The 12,748-nt window shown below is 41.9% G+C and overlaps 1 protein-coding gene across 3 annotated transcripts in view; it reads right to left on the bottom strand.

The window, feature by feature from the left end:
- fancd2 (FA complementation group D2) overlaps positions 1-12,748 on the bottom strand; it is a 102,585-nt gene that overhangs the window by 69,343 nt on the left and 20,494 nt on the right. For all 3 annotated transcript variants that reach the window (XR_009654555.1, XM_060919543.1, XM_060919544.1), the window contains exons 10-18: positions 12,562-12,649; positions 8,943-9,047; positions 7,653-7,753; positions 5,917-6,025; positions 5,785-5,820; positions 5,543-5,689; positions 3,209-3,343; positions 2,806-2,937; positions 1,261-1,368 (exon numbers count right to left, since the gene is read on the bottom strand). Coding sequence is in view for 2 of the 3 variants with exons in the window: in XM_060919543.1 (XP_060775526.1) it covers positions 1,261-1,368; positions 2,806-2,937; positions 3,209-3,343; positions 5,543-5,689; positions 5,785-5,820; positions 5,917-6,025; positions 7,653-7,753; positions 8,943-9,047; positions 12,562-12,649 (961 nt within the window). In the remaining variant the exon portion in view is untranslated. The remainder of the gene's footprint in view (positions 1-1,260; positions 1,369-2,805; positions 2,938-3,208; positions 3,344-5,542; positions 5,690-5,784; positions 5,821-5,916; positions 6,026-7,652; positions 7,754-8,942; positions 9,048-12,561; positions 12,650-12,748) is intronic.

The following is a 12,748-nucleotide window of genomic DNA, read 5'->3' as shown; positions in this document are numbered from 1 at the left end:
GTTTTTCTGTATTTTAATTATTTTCGACATTGTGGAACAATACTGAAGACATCAAAACTATGAAATAACATTTGGAACATATCTGGAATTTTTTTTGGAATATATGGGTCAACAAAAAAGTTTTTTTTTTTTTTAAACAAAATAGAATCATATTTTAGATTCTTCAAAGTCGCTCCCATTTCCCTTGACGCTTTGCACACTATTGGCATTATCTTAACCAGCTTCATGAGGTCGTCTCCTGGGATGCTTTTCAATTAACAGACGCCTCATCAAAAGTTAATTAGTGCAATTTCTTGCCTTCTTAATGAGATTGAGATCAAACAGTAAATAATAAAAATACACCAAATAGCTCTATTCCACAACTGTAATAATCCATATATTATTATGTCAAGAACCACTCAACTAAGTAAAGAGAAACGACATCCATTATTACTTTAAGACATGAAGTGTCTTTCTCATCTCATTATCTCTAGCTGCTTTATCCTGTTCTACAGGGTCACAGGCAAGCTGGAGCCTATCCCAGCTGACTACGGGCGAAAGGCGGGGTACACCCTGGACAAGTCGCCAGGTCATCACAGGGCTGACACATAGACACAGACAACCATTCACACTCACATTCACACCTACGGTCAATTTAGAATCACCAGTTAACCTAACCTGCATGTCTTTGGACTGTGGGGGAAACCGGAGCACCCGGAGGAAACCCACGCGGACACGGGGAGAACATGCAAACTCCACACAGAAAGGCCCTCGCTGGCCACGGGGCTCGAACCCGGACCTTCTTGCTGTGAGGCGACAGCACTAACCACTACACCAACGTGCCACCCCCTGAAGTGTCTTTCAATTAATAAAAATAAAGAAAAAACATTGACAAAGGACACTAAAGTGTGTCCAAACTTTTAACTGGTACTGTACTTTTCTTAAAGTTTTGTTTGTGTCCCTGTGTGATCAAGCTAAAAGTGACTCCAATGGTAACACTTTCACAGATTCCTCCTTCTGAAAAAGTAGCCCCTCATGGAATGATTACATGATACAAGTAAAGAACTTATTATTTCCACAAATACTTTTAATTGAACAATTCAGAGCTACACTTTACATCAACCAACAACTGGCCTTAGACTTCAGGCTGTGCTTAGAATAAACTGATTTTCTGTTCTGCTCTCAGTAAACGGAAACTTCTTAAAATTCTAGTCTGGGGTAATCACACATACACCGCAGATGCAGATGATAGAGATGAAGTATTCTTTAATAGAAACTCACCTGAATGTGGCTGCCGTGTTGGTCTTGTCCGAATGCTAAACAGCTGAGTACATGGAAAAGACGGCGGATCTGCTGAGGACTCAAGTTGTCCATGTAGTCCAGAATTCCCTGCACCAAAAAAAAAAAAAAGTCATGGGACACTGAGTTTCAGCAGAGGAAATAACTCCGATGGACTCACCAATTTACAAAGTTCTTCAGATCTAGTTTCAAGGTAGGTCAGTGTTGCTCTCAAAATATGAATGCTAATTCCAAAAGCAGCAACACAGTTTTCACTCTGTATTAGGCCAGTCATGATTATGGTAACATATAATATAAATACTGTTAATGCTTCGGGCAGCACGGTGGTGTAGTGGTTAACACCGTCGCCTCACAGCAAGAAAATTCTGGGTTTGAGCCCAGTGGCCAACAGGGGCCTTTCTGTGCGGAGTTTGCATGTTCTCCCCGTGTCCGCGTGGGTTTCCTCCGGGTGCTCCGGTTTCCCCCACAGTCCAAAGACATGCAGGTTAGGTTAACTGGTGACTCTAAATTGACCGTAGGTGTGAATGTGAGTGTGAATGGTTGTTTGTCTCTGTGTGTCAGCCCGGTGATGACCTGGCGACTTGTTCCAGGGTGTACCCCGCCTCTCGCCCATAGTCAGCTGGGATAGGCTCCAGCTTGCCTGCGACCCTGCACAGGATAAGCGGCTACAGATAATGGATGGATGGATGGATGTTAATGCTTCAACAAACCTTTACCAGCTTCTTGCCATTTCACATGTTAGTGTAGCTCTGCTTTGTGTTATATTCACAGCTTTTAGATATAATTGACAATCTGATTTATCATGGCTGCTCAGTTTCTGTTCGATGATAAATCTGGTTGCTTGTTGGATCTACAATGTGCGTGCATGCTTGCTTGCGTGTGCACAAGTCTCCAAACCCTGCCAAACAACCATGACCTTAAGTGAGTTAAAAAGCTGTTTTGTTTTCAATATAAAAACACCCTTCCCAGGCACCATGGCCATTATTAAGACTAACTGATGATGTTTATTGTACTCTGTGACTGACTGCTTCCATTGGCATTTATTTAACCTCCTAGGGCTTAGCGGTCACATGCGTGGACAGCACTTTATGGAAATTCGGAACAAGAATCCACATATGTGGACATACTTTTTCTCTAAAAGTACATCTTATCAAAAGATGATGCTTAGTTTTTATTCTAATCAGGTTATAATAAGCCCAAATAGCAAAGAGAAATAAAAAATGCATGTAAAAAAAACAGCTTGGGCCTTAGGAGGTTAAAATTAAAAAAAAAAAAAAAGGGGTGGAACGTTCCAACAGATCACAGTCAGATTTAATAATGACTATCAGCTCAAATATTCACAATAAGGGGATTACATATTCACCACTTCTGCTCTGCATTTCCCTGAGATTATGTTCCCATCACCAGGCCAGGTCAAATAACTATACAGAAAAATATTAATATTACTAATTCTAGGATCTATTGAACAACTAAGGCAAACCTGCTCTTTTGTTCAAGACTGGCACTGTGTGCGATTGTGACTCCTACCTTTACAAAGACAGCATACTGTGCCATCTCTGTGGGCTTCTGGGATACCAACTCACACAGCAGCTCCAGAGCCACGTCCACCTCTCCACTCACACCACTGCACACGTGTGTGACCAGGGAACCCACCACTTCCTACAATCACACAGTATTTTTTTCATTCATTCATCTTCAAGTGAATGCCTTATTGTCAGGGTCATGGTGGATCCAGAGCCTGTCCTGGAAGCACTAAGTGTAATGTGAGAACACCCCCTGGATGGGACACCAAGCACGCACGCGCACACACTTATTCCCACCTAACGATTAATGATTATTCTTTTAGCAGTTATCACAAAGCAATCAGTTGTAGAAAAGTATTATAAATAAGTCACAGAGGCATGCTAGCAGGTGTGATGAGCTGTGTTACCTGCTGGCAGTAGGAGTCGAAAGCAGTGAAGGCCTGTTTGTAAATGTGTCCTCCAAAGGACACGACACAGCAGTCTGTCGATCGCAGCAGCCCCTGCGCCAAGGAAAGGATGCTGGGAAAATACCCACGCATCACCTATAAAAGGCATACACACATACATAATCACGGCTCGAAATTCGCGGTGGTCCGGTCGCCCGAGGCGACTTAATTTGTCATTTGGCGGGTAATTCCTGTCACTAGGCAGCCCGGCTGGCTAGTTGAAAATAAAAAATATATATGAAGCGAAGATTCAGACACACCGTCAACTAAAGCCGCCACATATTAAGCGTGTGCCATGTCTGTGTTCATCGGTGTGTTTATCAGCAGGACGGAAAATACCGAAGAATTCCGAATCATATCGTGTACGAGTCAGGCTGTCGGTTTTTTCACTACTGCGCATGCATATAACGCGCCTCGTTGAATATCGCGGTAATCACGTTATCAAATTCAATAGATGTGGCCACATTATCACCCATTTAAACACGTGTTTTTGTTGTTGTTTACATCTACATCTGCCAAAGCTACGTTGTGATGTGGAATTTTCTGAAAGGTGTACAGAAACCGCCAGAGACGGGGACAAAGCGACCTCGGTCTGAAGAGGAGAAAGAGGCCGCCGATAAAGCGTACGAGAAGGAGAAACGACAAAGGACTTATAAGCAAACGTGGGAGCAGGGTAGGCCTTGGCTGCGATACGATTTTTATGGAATAATTCATTTTTTTCAAGCTGATTCCTAGTCAATATGAAGCTCCTAATGCTTTCTCTCTCATAAATGGTTAAATACAGAAAGCATGTTGGACATATTTTGGGTGCTGTAGTCATGATAGTAAGTATATTCGTTTTCAATACTCATACACCAAGTTGCCAAGTTTTCCAATATATTATTATTTGTTGATATTATATTATGGTGCTCTGTGTTGTTCTCATTTATGTATTTAACAACAGTATCAAAATACTCAGGTCTTGGAAATAAATGCACATTAGTCATGAACAATGGTAACTACTCTCTTTTGTGTTATTTTTAACAGAAGTAAAATTCATACATGAACAAATTTTGGTGAGTTGATTTTCTGTTTGGCGAGTTACTTTGGAAGGTAACTAGTCCCGCTGGCTGGTGAAAAAATATATGAATTTCTACGCCTGATAATTATACTACACAAGTGCAGAGTTAAATAACACACACATACGCAAACAAATATACAGTGGCACAAAACCTAACGAGAATAAAATACAGTGCAAAGAATATTTTTTATATATTAGTGCTGTCAAAAATGTCGCGTTATTAACGCGTTAACTTGACTCAATTTTAACGGCGATAATTTTTTTATCGCGAGATTAACGCTCTGTGACATGATGTAGGTTTTTCATAAGCTTTTGAAACTGCCAGGAACTTGGAACAGAGACTTTGCTTAGAAAAACGATAGCAGCTAGACTGTAATGCCCCGCACAGCCAGAGTCCTTTGCCCTCCTCCCCCCCAAAGAACCAGCGCGGGCAGGGCGCGCTAGTAGAGATGGGAATTATGGCTCTTTGATGGGATCCGCATCTTTGTGATCTGTTCTTTGAAAAGAGCCGTTCAAAAGACTGGCTCATTTGGCTCTTTTTAAATATTTATTCAGTTTTAAGAAGACAGCGTCTAAAGAAGCCAGATCCCTCTGAACTGTAAACTCAATGCTATCCCAGAAATCCTTCCTGTAATATGCAAATTTGGCCGCCTCTGATTGGACAGCGCGACGCATCAACAGGCAGAAAGTGTAAAAGTACAAAATGTGTTAAGTGAGCTGAAACAGTAAAGATCAGATTCAATGCAATATTTATCAACGAACAATTTAAACTTAATATAATAGTGTACTTTATATTATAATCAAGCATGTCAAGCCCACCGTCACTGTGTAACCTATCTCTCTGATTAGAGTTGTAGACTAACTCAAACAGTAGATCATTTCACTCATGGTTCTCTTGCTAGCCCCGCGCCGGTGCTCGGCTTAGGTTTCACTTTGCAGTGGCTGTGTCAAGACGTGTTATGCTTTGCAATAAAAAAAAAAAAAAAATTGGTACAAAGCAAGCCTATTCACTTTTTTATGCTGATAAGAGAATTACAATGGTTTTTTATGTGACAAAAATGTGTGATTAAATTGCGATTAACCGCGAGTTAACTATTAACTATGACTGTCGCAACATTAATCGCGATTAAATATTTTAAATCGCTTGACAGCACTAATATATATATATAAACTTATTCACAAACACTGTGCTAAATTCAATTAGCCCTAAATGTACTAAAAAAAGTAAAGCTGACCTGAGCATAGTCTCTAAAAGTCTTATTCAGTAGCGCTTCGTGAACAAGGCCACCACGCACTTTAGCCTTCAGCACTCTCTCTGCCCCACGCCGACTCTGGTTAGCATTAGTGGAGTGGAGAATAAGCAAAACCAACACATCAACCACCTGGGGGGAGGGAAAAAAAAACCTGGGTTAATCAAAACATGATTATGATCCAATTGAAATAAAAAGGAAGAATAACCCAAAGTGACAATCTGCACCTTGTGATCTTCTGGCTCAGTGACACTCTCTATAGCCTGGGGGGGAGGAATAATAAAAAAGCATTACAATTTCACTGCTGTCTCACTTGAAGGATTTGCACTGTTCAGTTTAGCCACTCTGCCTCCATTTACCTTGAGCCAGGCCTCAGAGACCGTCTTCTGAAAACGCACAGCTGACTTAATGACCTCCAGGACCAGAGCCACGCTGTCCTTATTGCTGCATGCTGGGACACTTGAGGAGCTGGAATCACATAGGTAGGGGATGAAAGAAAAAAAAAAGACAACACTGAAGCATTTCATACGTTAATAGACTTAGTTATGTAGCTCAAAACAATTAGCTAAGGATTAGTTATATCAGGGTTTTTCAAAGTGTGGGGCGCGCCTCCCCTAGGGGGCGCCAGAGTTCTTCAGGGGGGACGTAACGTGAGGAAAAATAAACCAGAATAAGTTACTATTGCGGACATTTAGCGAACTTCAGCTAGCCTTTGCCAGAGACAAAATGGATCGATTTTTAGTACCTAAAGCTACAGTGAGTGAGGAGACAGAGTCTGGGCCAAGCAAAAAAAAAAAAAGAAGTATGACCACGATTATTTAAAGTTTGGATTTTCATGGACTGGATCTGAAGATGCTCCACTGCCACAGTGTGTTGTCTGCCAAGAGGTGCTAGCTAACGATGCTATGAGATGTTTAAAATGTATAAAACAAGATTTTTTTTTTAAAAAAATCACAGATGTTTAAAATGTGTAAAAAAGATGTTTTCAAAAAGCACAGATGTTTAAAATGTGTAAAAGAAAAAAAATAAGTGTACAACAACCATTTTTTTTTAAATACGAATGGAACATTAAGTATAGCAACAACAAAAATTGTGTGTGTGTGTGTGTGTGGGGGGGGGGGGGGGGGGGGGCGTTGTTTATTTGCTCTCTGAGGCGGGGCTAACTCTCCCACACTTTGAAAACCCCCGAGTTATATGCATACCTCCATCACGATTACCAACCCAAATTGATTGTTTTGCAACAAAAGCAGCTCCCAATGTGCTTTATTCCTCTTATACCACAGCAGTTTTACACAGCAAATGCATTTTTTTTTAAAGAAGAGCACACCGAGCTTTTTTGTCTGTGTATAGTTATGTTTAATGTTGCGGAACCCCATGGAATAATTTAGTGTCCGTTACTACATTTTGTTACACATCCATAATAAACAACTGTTCCTTCACCAGCCTCTCTCTCTTTTTTAACCATTCTCTTAAAAAGTTAACAAGATTTTAAATAAATAAATAAATAAATAAATGCAGCTAGTCACGTTATAGTAAAACTGCAACCGGACCTGAAGAATTTCCTGTAACAGAGCTAACTTTACTCTGTCTGTTACAAAGTGTTAGCACTGGAGACTCCTTCTAAAAATGCTAAAGAACCAGGAGTGCAGCTCTATTGTAAAATTTATTCTAATTACTGTTCTAAAATAAATGCTGAGACTTTAATACAACTCCTTTAACTGTTTGTTCAGGTCCAAATGCTCTGTAATAGGAGCCACGGGGAGGGGTCTTGCAGGTGACCATTCTCATCCAGCAACCGCCCCCCCCCAAACCAGTAAACTTTGGTGAAACACTGTGGGGAATTATTTGTGCAATATACCCAGCTCACCACAGATAGTCCAGTTAACACATAGACTAGATGTACAGGTCAGCATTTCACATCAAATAATAACAAACAACATGGTGAATGGGTGGGTTGATGAGACTGATTTAAAGAAGAGTAGTATTACAGAAGGATCTCTGTTCAGCAAAATAAAAGTAGATAAATAAATAAGCTCTCACAAGCCCTGACAGGGTAGGATATGAGCATATTCCAGTCAGTCAAAGCCCATCTCACCCTCTGCTCCATTTGTTCTTTTCACGGCTCTGAGAGGCCTGCAGCACTGACGACAACACACACTGCTCCAACTCCAGCTTCTTTCGTAAATCACACACCACCTACACACAAGCACACAGTACTGTATATTTCAGTAAATGATATCTCCCCACTCTAAATTGACCGTAGGTGTGAATGTGAGTGTGAATGGTTGTCTGTGTCTATTGCCACTTTTCCACTACCAACGCGGCTGAGTCGGGCTGAGCCGTGCCGAGCCGTGCCGTGCTGAGTCGGGCTGAGTGGGGCTGTTGGAGTTGCATTTCGACTACAACCGCGCTGAACCGTGCTGGCTGGAAGTGGGTGGACACATTGGGTGGAGTTAGCGAAAGTGGGTGGACGTTACGTGATGTCGTTAAGCAGCGCAAACAGTGACATCAGTGAGCTTTTAAGCGGTAGTCTCACGACCCGGATAGTAAACAATAAACATGGAGGACATGGAGTCGTTAGTGTTGCTGGTCTTGGTGCTGTGGCTTGTTGACACCGACAACGCCAACAGATACTGGCAAGAGTGTATAGATGAGGCGAGGCGCATAAGGCTTCATAATTCTCGTAATTCGTAATTCTCCTTCTTCCGGGTTTACGGTGTTTACAGATCCCAGCGCGCTCGCAGGGCGTGTGTGGGCATGTGAGGACACTCCTCCTCACCAATCAGTGCACAGGGGAGTGTCTGCTCACGCCCCCAGCCTCACTCGGCTCGCTTTGGCTCGCTTCAGCCCCACTCCAAAACCGTGCGAGTTTTAGGGGCTAAGCAGGGCTGAAGCGAGCCGAGTCGTGCTGTTTTTTGGTAGTCGAAACGCGAGCCGTGTCGGGCTGAAGTGAGCTGAAGCGAGCTGAAAAAGGGTAGTGGAAAAGGGCCATATGTGTCGGCCCTGTGATGACCTGGCGACTTGTCCAGGGTGTACCCCGCCTTTCGCCCGTAGTCAGCTGGGATAGGCTCCAGCTTGCCTGCGACCCTGTAGAACAGGATAAAGCGGCTACAGATAATGAGTTGAGATATCTCCCCAAGAGTTTTTTAGACCGACAGTACTCAGGGCCTTTAGTCCGTGACTTAGCGACCCACTATCTGGATGCATTTATTGACTTCAAATCGCTGCTGTAAGTTGCTCTTGATAAGGAGTCATAAATGTAAATGCCATAGTGTTTATTACATCTATCTTCTTGCACAGATTAGAGTTCAGTGTAAATGCTACAGTGGAAAATGCAGGACCACTTTAATTGGCTTATTGGGAAACATGCTTTGGAAGCTCAGACCTCATTAGCATCAGAAGCAGAGATGGAGTGTAAGATGAACTTCACTACAACAGGAAGATCCTCCAGCTGCACGGCGGCGACTGTCGCCATGACAGCACCACGGACCTGAGACAACAAAACAGAGACAGAAAGACAGATGAGTAAGGACGGTCAGCATATCTTGGGAACAGAGTCTGCAGAGTATATTAACCAGTTTCTTCTACTCAGGCTAATATTTCCACTTTTACATTTTTAAAACAGCAGTAGAGATAAGACAAAATCATCAAAGTGTGTGACTGGTTCCATTTCTTTAACGTACAATAAATAAATAAATAAAGTTATTTACCAGCTGGGAGGTCCGTATGGTGAAATACCGTGACCGAGGTCTTGAAAGTACTGAGCAAGTCCCTCTGGGCCGAGGTCAGTATTCAAGGCCGAGGTCAGAGTATTTCACCATATGGACCGACCTTAAGCTGGTAAATAATATATTTATCTTTTTCTTTACCAAATTCTAACAGAAAACGAGAGCGCCCGAAAGGGAAAACCGAGCCGAGCCGCCATTTTGAATCCTCATTCACGGCTGTAATGCAAATTGCTTCCTCCTCAGTATACAAGTGCACTTCCATGGCAGGAAAAAAAACTACATTTTGCCACCTATGTAGTCCCCTATTTATACAAAATTGAGTCATTCAGGATTCAGCCATGTTTTTGCTCGGCGTTAGCAACAGTTAGAGGTTTTTAGCTTTCTCCTGAAATGTTTTCTTTTATTTCTTCTTCCTCAGGGTAGTAACACTCGCTTTCGCTGTGAACGCTGTCGTTATCGCTATCCATGCTGTAAAATTAAAGCTATTCTCCTGAGAAATGCTGGCAAAAATTTATAAGATTTTTGATAATCTTATAAATACATCTTATAAAAAAAAAATGTTGACAAAAAATTCTACCATGTTTGTTGTTGTTGTGAACAAGCAAGTCACCAGAGGTAACTGGGGTCCGTATCGTAGGATACAGACCCGCTCGCCAGCCAATCAGAGCGCAGGATTTGATAGAAACCACACCGCGAACAAAATAAATCGTTATAATTACTTGAAAAACAAACTGGATGATTTCATTTTATTTAAACAGAGATAAAGAATACATTCGGTTTTCAGCAATGGGAAACTCATCAGGGTTGAGGGATTTATGCTTCTCAGTTACATGACAAGCAGCATTTTTGCCTTTTTAACTTCAAGAAAACTTGAAGTAGCAACTGTTTACAGTTGCTATAACGTAATAATAACAGGAACTAACTTGTTTCATGCAGAGGTGGACAGTGACGAAGTACATTTACTCGAGTTCTGGACTTAAGTCCACTTTTTGAGTATCTGTACTTTACTTGCGTATTTTTTTTTTAAAACCTATGACTTTAATTTCACTATATTTGAAAGACAAATATTGTACTTTTCACTCCATTACATTTCTATCAAGGTCCTCGTTACTATGAAGCAGCTTTGAAAGTGGATGTTTTTTTCTTTTCTAAAACGTGATTGGTTTTTTTGCAGGTGACACTGAGACAGCCCATCAGTAATCACTAGGGTCACGTCACGTCCACAGACTGGATAAAATCAAGTTCAGTGATTTCTTAGCAGCATTATTTAACACCATCAGCTGATGGCTGACTGGAAGGAGGCAGTTCTTCTGGGGATTGCACGCACCCAGGGCTATACCTCAAACCCATGTTTCAGTTTTCTAAAAGGAATAACGATTCCTTTCATTTTAAATGTTTGCTGAAAACGAACCACATCACGGCCTACAAAAACTCGCCCAACCTGCGGAAGCATATTGAGGTCTGTCCACGTTTTATTCCAAGAGAAAGCTTGCAATGAAGTTGTCTGTGCTTTTAGAGCTAGCGATAATGTTGCAATACAGGGATGTGATTTGGGGCTGGTGAAATTATCTGAAAATTTTAGCCGGGGGGCTGGGGGCCACAGGCCCCCAGCTGGTCCAGGGCAGCGGCCTGGTGGGGGGACAAGGGGGGGAAGCCCCCCGAAGCGCCTGGGTTCTGGGGTTTTCTGACTTAAAAATTGTACTAAAATGGCAAGCAAACACACAAGAAAAAACTTGTCATGATTAACAAATTCAAGCCAATTTAATGGTCAACATGCAACTTTGACACACACACACTCTCGCTCACACACACACTCACTCACTCTCACTCTCGCTCACACACACACTCTCTCTCTCTCTCTCTCTCACCCCCCCAAAAGAACCAGCGCGAGCAGGGCCTGCTAGCCCCGCGCCTTGTGACGTAATTCGCCCCGAGGCGAGCCGCGTTTTTTCTCCAACCATTCCCAGCGGAACTTTTTTCATTATTCTGTCGATTTCTTTAACTCGATTTGCATCTTTACGCCTCGATCACGGAGGCTGCCATCTTTCAACTCTGTTTGAAGCGAGTTACGTACAGCTATCTAACAAGCGCGTTCATTGGTTGTTACAGAGCGATGAGCCAATCACGTACCTCGTTTCATCTCATTGACGTAATTACGTCATTTACGCAATTACGTCATTGAGATGAAACGAGGTACGTGATTGGCTCATCGCTCTGTAACAACCAATGAACGCGCTTGTTAGATAGCTGTACGTAAGCTCGCTTCAAACAAAGAGTTGAAAGATGGCAGCCTCCGTGATCGAGCGTAAAGATGCAAATCCGAGGCTGCCATCTTTCAAACAAAGTCGGAACGAATAGGATACGAATGTGGATGAGGGAAAAATCGGAAAAAAAATTTTCTTCAAGTTTTGAGGTGAAAAAAGCGGAATTCCGTGAATTCGCGGAAAAATCACATCCCTGTGCAATAGCTATGCAGTCTGGTTAGTCAAATGACTTTCTATGGATTTGCCCGCCAAGTTGCCGTAGCCTTGTCCACGGCTAACGTTTACACATAGCTAGTTAACTTGGACACTGTTAGTTAGCATGTAAAAACAGAGTTACGCTAACATGAATAACGTTAACTTATCTGAAGTCCTTTCAGAAATATGTTTTAGCATAATCTTGCCAAATAAACGGAATGTAGAAATCTTTCTTTTCTAGTAGCATTAGCTACCCAGGATGATTTTGAGTTTGAAAAGAGTTTGCTAGAATGTCAGGTGGAGCTTCACTGACTAGCGAGCTTAACGTTAAACCACCATGATGCACAGCATGTGTTCATATTGTGGATTCACATTTCTGTATTTGGTAACGGCGTTAGGTTTCGTAAGCGTTGTGGCAATAATACAACGATGCGTTGACAGAAAATGTACTTTTAATACTTAAGTATTTTTAAAAGCAAGTACTTCAGTACTTTAACTTAAGTAAAAATTTGACTGGACAACTTTCACTTGTATCGGAGCAATATTTGAGCAGTGGGATCTGTACTTTGACTTCAGTAATGAAGTTGGGTACTTTGTCCACCTCTGGTTTCATGGATGTCACAGTATTGAATTTAACAATAAAGTGGATTAAAAAAAAAAGTTTTACGTCATTCTTTAATACAATTTTGATGTTAATTGTTGGCAAACTGATTTGGTACAAAGTGGAATAAAACACTGCAGGACAACTTCGGAGTTTTCCTGCGTTGTAGTAGAAGCAGTGTACAGACGTGTGTTTTTGCAGTAGGCAGGTAGATACCTCAGACAGTAATGTGGAGCCGAGGTTGAGGCTGGACAGAGCATCCAGGATGGGAACAGTCAGCTGGGTGTTCTGCTGGAGTAAGGCACTATGCAGAGAGAATGAGAAATACCTCAGAGTCACACTCTCGTCAACACTCACGAGATCAACCCAAGCATAAAGAGTTTTTTTTTTTATGCAACAACAA

Source organism: Neoarius graeffei, chromosome 4 (genome assembly GCF_027579695.1).
Source record: "Neoarius graeffei isolate fNeoGra1 chromosome 4, fNeoGra1.pri, whole genome shotgun sequence".
NCBI classification, from domain to species: Eukaryota; Metazoa; Chordata; class Actinopteri; order Siluriformes; family Ariidae; genus Neoarius; species Neoarius graeffei.
The sequence above is the reverse complement of the archived record's forward strand: the minus strand, read 5'-3'. Positions and strand labels throughout refer to the sequence as shown.